This window comes from Phaethon aethereus, assembly GCF_964289735.1.
Source record: "Phaethon aethereus genome assembly, chromosome: 10".
Lineage (NCBI taxonomy): Eukaryota > Metazoa > Chordata > Aves > Phaethontiformes > Phaethontidae > Phaethon > Phaethon aethereus.
In genome coordinates, this window is record NC_138586.1 from 7,924,363 (window position 1) to 7,936,600 (window position 12,238).

A 12,238-nucleotide genomic window follows, 5' to 3' on the forward strand; every position below is an offset into this window, starting at 1 on the left:
AGGTGCTGAGCTGGGGTCAGGTCACCGTGCCTGGTGCCTCCACTGGAGCGCTGGCAATGGCCAGCAGTGCACCGGCCCCACGGTCTCGCTCTCCAGGGGGGGGCAGCTGAATTTGGGTTTTAGTCACTGTGATGACTTGGATGTAAATTATCATTAAAATATCTTTCAGCTATTCCACTGTGCTTTATATACTCCAGCAGCTGTAATTTTGAAATTAAATAATAGAGAAGTGCACACTAGAAGGGAGAAGAAATTTCCAGACTGAATGACACTGAAGGATTGCTTTGTGTTTGTTTGAGCTGTGCTTTGACAAGTTGTTTGGTGTGGGTGTGGGAGAGATTTTATTGGAAGCAGAGGCATTTTCAGCTTCCAAAGCTGGATTTCCATATCGGGTCAGTACCTAACTCCGTAAGTCTTCCTAATTGTGACTCTGCTCTGTGAAATAAATTGAAAACTGTCACATTTCTGCTTGACCCACAAGCTTCCATGTGTGTCTGAATATCAGTTATTCTTCACTGTGGCTTCACTTTGCCAAATGAGCACAGGTTTGAAAGCATTAGATGACATGACAGGATTAGATTGACAGAAGATTGATGGAATCAATTAGATTAGCTGAGTTAGTTTGGATCTAAAATCCAGTTCTGGGCACCCCTATTCCTCTCAGCTTACGCCCCTACTTAGACTTCTGTGACTTTGCTAAAGCACAGGAGGAAGGGTGCCTTTGAGAATACTTGTATGTCTTGGAGAATGGGGATGAGCCATCTGGAGAGCTCAGCGCTGCCTTTCACAGCCCTTGCTGGGAGCAGGCGGCTGTAAGCTCTGCACTGCTCTTTAATTGTAAACTCACACCAGCCTAAAGAGCAGGGCTTAAAAAAAGCACAGAGCTTTTGTGAAGAAGCTCTGTATGGAGTACGTTGATAGCTGCTCGCTGTAAAAGTCCTCAAAGGCTCCTATATAAAATAATTCATGATGTCAGAACGAGGCTTTAATGTAAGAGTGGATTGGGTGGGTTTGTAGGGCTGGGAGAGTTGAGTTCTTTTCCCAGCTCTGCTGCCGGTTGCCCATGTCTGTATAACACCATCGCCGAGAGAGGTGAATGCAGTGTTTCATGGGGTCCTGGCAAGAGAATGAGTTATAGTGTGCGGCTTTGGGCATGGTGAAGAATGTTACAAACCTGGAGGGGATGCACTGAGAACAAATACTTCAGTACATGATTTTCAAGTAATGATTGTCCAAACTTGTCCTGTTCTGTGTGGTACTAAGCAATGAGAGGGAGAACACAGTGGAAGAAGTGATTCTGCAGCAGTGAAGAAAAGGAAAGTCAGTGAATTGCTACCAGCCCTTCATTTTATGTCATTAACAGTAGCTGTTAAAAGCAAGAAGCAATGAATTTTCATTTAAATCAGCAGGATGTTTTCAGCAAAATGGGAATGGAAATAAAAATTGAAGTTAACCAAAACTGTGTGTGCATAACTTCAGGTGAATGTTTTTGTTTGGGGGCTTTTTTTATTGAAGTAAGAAGTCAGTTGGCACAACCAGCTGCTGTGTTGGTGTCTGCCTGTGGGTGGGTGGCAGGAGCAGGTAGCCTGATCCGCACCACTTGGGGTGAAGGTATTGTACCATCTCCCTTTGCCTGTCAATACCCTCGTGACAGTAGACACATTAAAAGCATAGTTTTGAGTAATGGGTTTCCTTTCCCTCTTGAGCCTATGCTAGCTTGTTTTACAAGTGAAGTTTGTTTTACAACAAGATGTTACATGGAAGTTTATGTATTAGAAGTGTATGAAAGTGCTCAGTGTCAACTGAGGTTTAAAATATGGTTCAGTTGCATGGTTCATGGGGTTGCAGTACAATTAAAGATGATTTACTGCAATGGGAAAATTAAAACCTTCCATTTATCATGGTTAGTTTTGAAGGATTCAGGAGAAGCCTAAAAAATAGTAGACATAATTTAAAGGCAGTAAAAGCCACTAAAAAAAAGGACTAGATTTGATATTCCACCATGTGTAGAAATTTTGGCTCACTACATTTGTTTAGGAAGTAAATAAAAAAATCACTGAATGAGTGAATGCTATTGAAGATATATTTGAAATGAGGAGTATTGTAACACTTTGAGTTTGAGACTAATACTGTAAATGCAGAAGAGGCAGCTTGAACCATACTCGGTTGAATTTGAGGTAGCTACATTGAGGGTAAAGATGTTACACTTACATGTAGCTGGATATGATCAATAAATTCTAAAAACTACACATTTTCATCAAGTCTATTAATTTTAGGTAGTATATTTGCCTATTGATGATCTGCCTTTGCAGGCTTTTTCTTTGGTTATATTCTTGGTTGGCTTTCAGGCTTACAGTTTTTCCAGCAATAAAAAAGACTAAATTAAAAGGTCTCTGATATGTGAGGAGGGAGTTACATGTTGATATGTATGCATGTTCTAGGATTATATTGTAACTAAGATGATTTAAAATAACGGGAGAAAAAATTTATAGGGAGAAGTAATCTTTTATTGAACTAGTTGACTTATGTTCATTTTTGAAGTGAAGTATCAAGCAAACGGTTTCAAAAGTTTTTGCAGAACAGAACATCAAAAGATCCCTTTTCATATTGGTACAATTCCTGTATTAAGCTTGATTGCATAGGTACCATGTTGTAATTGTATCCTGTTGTATATAATATATATCTCTACTGTTTGAGTAGGCTGTAGGGAAAAAGAAAAAGCTATGTGCAACTGCCTTGAAAAGAAAATGATAAATGTCACATCTGTTTTGGCTTTTTTTTTTTTTTTTTTACATAACATAATTAGCAGAGGTGGATGGAAAAGTTTTAAGGGATAAGATTGGGATCAGATGCCAGTATACATTTTCCTCCAACAAGGAAGTCAAGAATTCAGAACAGGTTTACAAGGGCAAGTAGTCAAGGTGAAAACACTTGGTTTATTTGTTAAAGAATTAGTGGTTTGGGGATGAAAGCAGTGATATTCTAAAGAAATGGAATTGAGCAGGCCCAGAGTGCTCTATTTATTGCCTGTACATTCACATTTATATGTAACTAAAAAAGGTGTATAAAACCCTTTAATTGCCAATAGCTGCTTCAGGTTTTTCACATTGCTATAAAAAGAAGGTTCTTTTCTTTTAATTACTTGCATTGCATTTTACAAGCTGCCTTTCACTATCTTGAAAAAATATAACGGTATCTAATGTTTCTTTATTATTGTTTTGCTTTCAGTTGATGGTTGCATTGACTGGTCAGTGGATCTCAAGACATACATGGCTTTGGCAGGTGAACCAGTCCGAGTGAAATGTGCCCTTTTCTACAGCTATATCAGAACTAATTATAGCATGGCCCAAAGCACAGGTCTTAGGCTTATGTGGTACAAAAACAAAGGAGATTTAGAAGAACCCATTATATTTTCTGAAGTTAGGATGAGCAAGGATGAAGATTCAATATGGTTTCACTCGGTTGAGTTGCAAGACAGTGGTTTCTACACGTGTGTTCTAAGGTGGGTATTGTGTTAAAGTCTAACTAAGAATGTATAGAATGTCTCGGTTAAATGTTTATGTTTAGCTCTCAGGATTGAGATACTCTTTCAGTTAATATATACTCATTATTTTTACCCTCATAATTATATATGTCACATAATGCTTTGTCTCAAAATTATTTTCTCTAGTAATTATAGTTACCTCTTCCAATAGCTGTAATTAAACATGTTTTCACTTAATTACTTTGTGGGGGTTTTTTAAGTCCAACATTTGCAAATTCTCAATTTGCCATAAACCTTCAGAATTGGATACGTTTTAAATCATGACGTGTTTTGGTTAAGTAATGCTCTTTTTCAAATCTTCTTGAGTTATGAGTTAGACACAATTTGAATTACTGTGATGGGGTAGGCCATGGGGAGTTACAGTCCTGTCTGGTTTTGAAGAAATGTTCATTTTAATATGAAGTTATGATTTGTCATAAATTTAAGCAGACCTTGTTTGGTAAGGCACTGAAATGCATGTCTCAGAAGTGTTTTGGAGCTGTTGGATGAGCCTTAAATTAAGCATGTGCTGGAACTTGTGGTTTCCATCATGTGGATGTTGATATGGATGTCTAAAATGAGAAGACAAAACAGGAGGACTCTTTAAGAATGAATGGATAAATACTCCTTAAATGATCCAGTTTTCAATTAAAAGGTGTTTACAGATAGTTTATATGGTTCACTTTAAAACTATTTAGTGTCAGAGAATGAAGCTTGCTTCATCCTTGTCTGCTGTTCCATACTGAAATTATACACAAGTTTGATGAATTCAGTGTCAGATTTTTGCAGCAAAACAAGAGCGCTGTTCAGAGCCCAGCATTTGCTCGCCCTCCATCTCTGCTAAGTTTTGCTGCCTTGTCTCAGCTGCCTCAGTCCATTTTGATCCTGAAGAACGCTACTAAATTCAAAGATTGTGCTGTGGTGCATGGTGGCTTGTACTGAGGACCAACATCCAATTTAAACACCAGATGCATCTGCCAAACTTGGTATTGAGTCTGTGTTGCAGCCTTTGGAGTTAATTATTCTTTTACTAGCTGCTCTGTCACAGGTTTGGTGTATTGTGAACTCCGTGATTTTGAAATGTTATGGGAAGATAGTGATTTAATGTTTCAAGGGAGCTATACTTTTTTCTTGAGAAGTCACTGTTGTGGTAATCAAGTTACTAGTGTAATACTCTGGAAATTTTAATGTGAATCTTATCTGAACAACGAAGAATTGATTTTGGATCAAAATCTGGGATATACTTTTTCCCAGGAAATTTCAAAACTCTTTGCTCATTTACATGACAAAGTAGTTTTGGTAACAAATGGGAAAGTTCTTAAATAATTCATGTATTCTCCTCATTTTCAGATAAAACTATATGGCATGCTTCTTGGAAGGCATTATATGGCAATAAGATCTTCCTTGTCAGTTATGCGGTTTTCCTGCTTTGGCTAGAACTTTCTTATATAATTACAGATATATTTGCCTTTTTCAGATTTATGTCAGAGTGCAGAATATTATATATAGTGGTTACACGTAAAAGTCTGTATTTCTTCCTTTACTGAATTAATTTTTTCTTCCAAAAATTTGGTAATGTATCCTTGCTGTTATTGTTTATGTAATCATAGATGGCTTAAAATAGCTGAGGAAATAGAAATGGTAATTTATTTTAATTTCATTAAAATTGGGCTAGATGTAATGTTCTGAAATATGATTACACTTTTGTGGTAGACTATCCACACCATTAACTGTGTAATTTCAGCTTTATTAATCCATTTTTTTTGGAGGGGGATAAGCAGATGTTTGTGTTTTAGTCATTAACTAGGATCACCTGCTTTGTGAGAATGAGAGCAGTAATTCTAGAATATGCTTTTATTTTCTAGAAACATTAACAATTTCTGTTTTAAATGCCTCCTTTTGTAGACTGAATGAATAGAGACTGGTAGAGATAACTCAGTGCAGTGGAAATGAAGAGGTGACTGTGTCCATCAGTGTGCAACACTGGGTTTAGGGTTGCATGCATAATTGAGTCTTTTGGAATTAAAAAAATTAGAGAGGAAAATGCTTTTGATTCAAGATAAATGTAAAACTTTTGAAGTTTTTCTCAACAAAGAAGTTTTCATCTAGGTTCTCTAAGAGAAAATCAGAAGCAATTCAAATCTAAATTGATGTCATTCTAGCCACTCACCAAGGACGTGGGAAGCCCTGGTGCAACTCCTTGTGCCACCCAAAGGGTGAAACCCCACATTTGCATGCCCCAGTGGCCAGGGTGTGCTGCCTTCAACCACACATAAAGGATGTCACAGGCAACAGTGAGAGTTACAGTAATTCACTCTCACTCAACTTGTTACTTTTTTCCCAGTCAAAACAATGTGGCAAATAAGAAAACTGTATGAGGAAAATGACAACTGCACATTTCACTGAATTTCCTATTTGTTGACAAGATTCTTCACAATTCTAAAAAAAAACCCACCGTTTTTCAGGAAGCTGCATTTTCTGGTTGCTCACAGGTGCTTGTAGGATCAAGGCGTGAGTATCTCTGAAGCAATTGGAAGGAATTTTTCAGCAGCTGCTTGAAAAGGGTGGGTATGAGCAGGTGAAGGATAGGCTGATATGACAGTGATTTGGAGATGGGTAAAAGTTAAATGTGTCCATGAATTATTTCTTATACAGAATTGTAATTTTAATAATCATAATATCTGTTTTGTAAATGAACCCATAATATTGACTAAAATTAAGGCATATTAGTGCAGCCCTAATGAAAGAGATTGCTTCTCCAGGCTGAAGAGGCCTGATACCATAATTTAATTATTGCCTCTACTTTATTAGCCAATTAGACATTATTCCATAGGCAGGGTGTGTGTGTACAATAAGGGGAAATTATCATTGCATTAAAACTTACTTCTCTTTTCTCACAATACACTTTGACATTGAGCCGACACTCAGATGCAAACCAAGGTGTGGTATTTTTCTCCAGTGTTAAGCTAAGCATGACTGTAACATATTAAGGAGTCCTGATTCTGCAGGGACTTCTAAGAGTGCAGAGTTGAGCTGTTAGTTAGTCCATGTGAATTCCATGGATTTGCTTTGTTCCCAGGTGCACTTTTGTGCCAAATCAGGGATATTACTACAGCAAGATCCAGCGGCATCCAAAAGGGATCCTGTCTAATGGATAGATGTGTGTTTCCTTGCAGTTCCCAGATAAATGCTGGCACATTTGTATCGTGACTTTACTGCCCAAAATGGAAATGCTGTGTTCTGGAGGTCTCTTTGCAGTACAGGCCCTGGATGTGCCATTAATCTTGCAGCACCCACCAGTGCTCCTTTCAGATAAAGCTGTCAGCATTTCTATTAGGGAGGTTTGGTGTTCTGTGATTTTCACATCAGCACTGTGGATCGAAGCATCTTCAGTGAAGGATTTAGAGATGAGAGCACCAAAGCCAAACATGGAAACTAAAACAGATCTAAATGCATGAGGTGGCCCTAAAGTTCTGAGCATGTAAGACAGGCATTTGCCAGATCATGTGCTGCTTTTGCTCTCTGAACAAATACATTTGGTTTTCTGTGTTAAAAGCTTCTGTTTTTTAAAGAAGGAACAAAAACTGTGCCTACTTAGATCTTCTTAACCTGGTGCAAGAACAGAAGACGAGCTAGGGACGAAATCTCAGCAAAGTTTAGCTGTGCCTTTGTCCTCAGCAAGGGACTACTCCTGGAGCCCCTTCTTCTAATTGGGCCCAGCTCTGAAATAAACTGAAGTACTGAATAAATGCTTTATGAGCAAGATCAGTCAGAGTAAAACATTAGTGCATATTTGGTGTTAATTAACTGTCGGTGAAGTAAAATAACTCAATTCCCATAATGTGAATCAGGACAGTAGAAAGTCTGGGCCTTGAGGGGGTGCAGGGAAAGCTGGAGATGGAAGTTTGTGGTCACCAGACTGGCTGCTGGAGCTAAGCCTTAATTTTTGTACAGGGTGCAGAATAACAAGGGAGTGAGGGCCTTGAATGCCTACAAGGCAATAAGCCTGCAGATCTTGAATACCGGCATTTGATGCCAGAGAACTGCCAATAAATCAAGTTAGGAAATCTGCGTATCCTTTTTTCCTTGCTTTGTCCCTATCTGCACAGTTCTTAATGGAAACCAGCATTGCTACGGACATACACAGAAGAATCGAGCCTTTGCTGAGCCATTGGTGAAATACTGAGATATTACTTTCTGAGGAGTAATAAAATAGTCTGATAGTAGATTTTAAGCCTTCCGGCTTTTGAATGTCTGTGGAGGACATGACCAGCAAATCAAAATCAGATTTAGACATCCTGGAGAGGCTGTCAGTAAAACTTCATGTGCGGCATAACCTTTGTGCTCTCACTTCAGCGGGTGTTAGGTGGAGCTGAGGAATTTGTTTCAAATGCCTACAACCTGGGCTGCAGTATGCACCCATCATCCCAGGAAAAGTTGCACCACTTTTCTGAGCGCTAAAAGTCTGGCTTCCAAGCGAGAGAAAAGAAGAGTTTTTTTCAGGTCCAAACAGAGACCAAACAGGAAAGTTGAACTAAATCATGATGTGAAAATGCGTAGGGGTAAGGTCACTTTCTCTGCAGCCATCTCTCGTGGTTCTTACAATATGTGTTTTAATACAGCCGTTCGTTTTGTTGTTGGAAATATCTTCTCACTGCAAAATGTTTCATTTTGAGGTGCTTTGGCTTTATTCAGTGCTCAACTGTTGATGGCAAAGGTGATTTTGTATCTCAAATCCCTTTGAATGCAGTATTATAATTCCAGTTTAGTCATAGAATATGCTTCCATATGCTTCACTGGCAAGTGCTTTTTTTTCCTCATAGACTTACTCTGAAAAGATCCAGAGATGATACTTTCTAGTGGGCCAGTGTCTTTAATCTCATCAGATGTCTAAGAGGAGCACATCTAAGTAGCTGATGGATTACACATCTTGCAGTTACCTCTCAGACTTGTGCCCTGGTACGTGATCAGCTTTTGTGGCTGTACTGTCCTAGGCAGGCCTGCAGAAGCCAGCTAAATTTCACACTTTGAGCAAGTGCATGGATTCAGCATGGCATAGTCCTCCCAGGCTCTGTATGACACTGTCATTAAATGTCACGCATTAAAACGGTGTGACATTTCCCACATTAAAAGTGACTGATTCAGTATAAACAAAATCACTGTGATATATGGTATTCAGTACTTGAATAGAGTCTTAGAGCAGATACAATATAAAGTCAGTATAATTCATGATAAAATAAAATTTAACTTACTGAGATATAATGTTTTGGCATTATCAAAATGCAGGTGAAAGTAGAACCAGAATGCTTCTAGTTTTCTATCTAAAATTGTGTAAAAACTGATGGTATTCCTGCAGATCATTTTGATGACGTTGTCTTTATAGAGACAAATCAGTTCTATCTGTTCTTTTGACACTTATACTTGCAGAAAAACAAAGATTTGTTTCTTTTTCCTGGTGATATGTATATTTCTGCTCACTCACTTTCCTTCTCTAAAGCTTTAAAAGAGAAAATATCCATCCTCTGTCTTTCTGAAAGCCAGTGTTTACTGTTGATGAGAAGCTGCAGGAACAGTCACGGCTTCAAGCAGAAATGCCCGTGTTGCTCCGTGGTTGGAGAGCATCCAGTGACTTCCCTGTTGCAGCAGCTTGCACAACAACGACAATATTGTCTATCCTTCAGTTTTCCTAATAGTAAAATCCCAGCTTTAGATACCTTTAAAAGACTGACATTACTTTCTAGTCCCTACAGATTGTTATAGCAAAGGCTCCATGTGCAGCAGTGCCTCAGTAACCCTTCAGCTCACTGTCACTTGTTGCTTGTGGAGGAAGTGTCTTCCCTGGTGGGCTTCAAACCTTGCCTGGTAGAGAGAAAGGATGCAAAATGGAGTGATTGCTTCCTCATGCAGTCAACTTTGCATGGAGGACACCTATTGCTGAGATGTTGTTCAGCCCTCCTCAGCCATCTCCTCTCCGACGTGTCAGGGAGTTTTCATTTCCCTTCTGTTCTCCACGTGACAATGGAAGAGAATATGCTTACCCAGGTACCCCTTCTGTTGAAACCCACATCAAGCCAGCTGTAACTGTAACATGCCAGTAGACAATGTTGTATGTGACCTGTGAGTGGACAGACAAATAGGTTTCCTGAGAAAATCCGTCATGCCCGAAGTACCAGGTGACAGAACCATAGGGAGTTAAACTGGTATTTGGTAAGTGATTCTGGGGGATAAGTTCTTCTTTTCTGGCAAACACTTAAGGGAAGACACTGCCAGGAGGACTCAGCTGCAGGACTTGAAGAGCTCTCATTGCAAATTGGCATAAGGACATTGACTTCATGATTCTTCGTGACAGTGTTCCTTGTATACCCTATGGGATGATAACTGATCCACTGGTTTACATGCCCAGTTGCACATATGCAAAATGAGAGGGGCTTGCTTTTCCTCCTTTCATCTACAAAACAGGACTTACATGCATGAAGAAGGACGTGCTCCACAGGTTTTATTCCCCGAGGCAACAAAATCAGTAAAGTTTAGCAATGCAGACAAGTCTGATGGGTATTTTGTTTTGTGTGCTAGGTGTCTAATAAGAAAAAGCATAGAGGAGTAGATACGCTAATTCACACACTGCGTGGTTTGGAAGAAATAAAGGAGAAAGTGTTCAGTGCTCTCAGAAACAGTGTATTGAAAATACAAAATTATTGGAAGGGGAATTCTTAATACTTCCCAGGGAGCAGTTGTCCCTGTGCCTCAGATTTATGTCATTTGTAATGGGGCTTTTCAATAAGACAGTATAATTTAATAGTAATATCCAGAGTTCTAATAGAAAATTATTAGGAAATAAATGAAAAGGACTTAGTCATTTGCAGTAGCAAACTTTAGGGCAACTTGCTGCCTTGTAATTCTTAAGGGCAAGGAAGAAATTTTCCCTGAGAGCAAACCCAGCCAATTACAGGATTTCTTCTGCTGGAACAGCAGGATGTGCTGAAGCTGATAGAGACCAGATACTTCATGAACTTAGGTGTGATATGCTGAGATAACTGGGAGTTCTTTTGGCTTCTGCATTTCTTCTGTACTATATTTTCACACATTCATTTCTAATTACTAACTTAAAAATGCTCAAAACCAAGGAACACTCTTGACCTGTGTGATTCAACTTAAATGCTACGAGATTTTCTCTCTGTGCCTGAATAGTCCCCGTTGGAATGACCGGTGATTTGTTTTTCAATTGCTTCTGTCAGGATGCAGAGGTCAGCAGGACCACTGCATGTGTGTGTGAAGGCAACCAGAAAAGAAATAGCTCCTCCTGACCCTTAACCATGTGCAAATCAGGCTGTCACTTGCTATTCTCAGAGAGAGTTAAACATGATACTAGAGATTATCCCTGAATTTTCAAATCATGGCCTTGCTGTTATGGGTTGTGTCACTGATTGTACTAGGTACCCCCTCACATTTTTATGTCACATTTCCGTCTTAATAGGAATCTTAGTTGAAGTCCAACTTTAAATTAAACTTAGGTCTAAGCTTTGGTGAGAGAGACCCAACTGTGAGAAACTCTACCCAACTGCCAGATCCGAACATCTTTTCTTCTCTGTCCCAGTATCCAGGAAGCCTGAAAATTCCCTAAACAGGGCTAAACTCACCGTGAGTAGTACGGGTCTTGCTTTTAAGTGCCTCTAGTGAGAACTATATTCCTGACGGTTAACTTGAAGAGACATCCTTGGATAAGTTTTTCAAGCTGTCATTAATGTGAGCCTTTTAAAATTACCTTTCAGTGACTTTGCTCAGAAGTTTTTTCCTTGGAATAGTGATGGTATAACCTTTCTTTGTTGTAAAACATGGGCCTCTGGGACATCTAGTATGTTTTAGTCAAGCTGAAATTGTCATCTTGTTTCTAGTGAATCTTGTGTAGCGATTGAATCTTAGGAGAAAAGAAGGACAGAAAAAATAATTCTTAAAGAGTGATGGGTTAATTCAGCACAAATACTTTTTCTGCTTGAAGGGAGTGGGGCCTTGAATGGTAGCTCTATCTGGATTCATAATGCAGGTCTGTGTTGGAGGATTAAAGGAAGTAGAGATAATGCAAGAACATTGGATTTGTAACATTGTACTATTTTAGCACTTCATTTTCTGAGATCATACTTCCATGATTGTTGTTTTCTTTTACTAGTAGGTTCTTCAGAACCAGCCAGCCATTAAAGGAGAAGCAACATGGGATTAGGATTTCTCCTTATCATGCATAGGAGTTGGTATTAGAATTAGAGTTATAACCGCAACGAGCAAGCAGAATACAAGACAGGAATGTTTGGAATTGTGCCGAGGCCAGGTATCACACACACAAGCCGCAGAATCACTGTCCCTCTTGGCCTCTGGTTCAGGAAGCAACTACAGCAGTGCTAGCCATCTGTTGAATTGTTCTTCTCTGGGCATTGCTCTCACACTTGAAAGATTTATAAGAAGAAAAAATCCAAAAACTTTGAAGGATCTGTGATTTGTAACCTCTGAGAGTGATTTATATCATAAGTGGGAATTTGATGTTTTCCAGACAATGACCCCAAACATGCAGCAGTGGTAGTCACTGAGAAATAAGACAGCATGTGAGTGAAACCTTGGATAAGTAAGTAATAATCCATTTGTTTTTATGGAAGATGTTACATTTATGTGATCTGAAAAAAACAAAGATAATAGATAACTCATTTTTCTTTAAGCAGATCACCAAAC

The 12,238-nt window shown here is 39.0% G+C and overlaps 1 protein-coding gene across 1 annotated transcript in view; it reads left to right on the plus strand.

The window, feature by feature from the left end:
* Positions 1-12,238, plus strand: part of IL1RAPL2 (interleukin 1 receptor accessory protein like 2) — a gene marked incomplete at its 3' end in the record, with an annotated part of 388,469 nt that overhangs the window by 184,922 nt on the left and 191,309 nt on the right. The window contains exon 2 of the mRNA XM_082004281.1: positions 3,229-3,502. Coding sequence (XP_081860407.1) covers positions 3,229-3,502 — 274 coding nt within the window. The remainder of the gene's footprint in view (positions 1-3,228; positions 3,503-12,238) is intronic.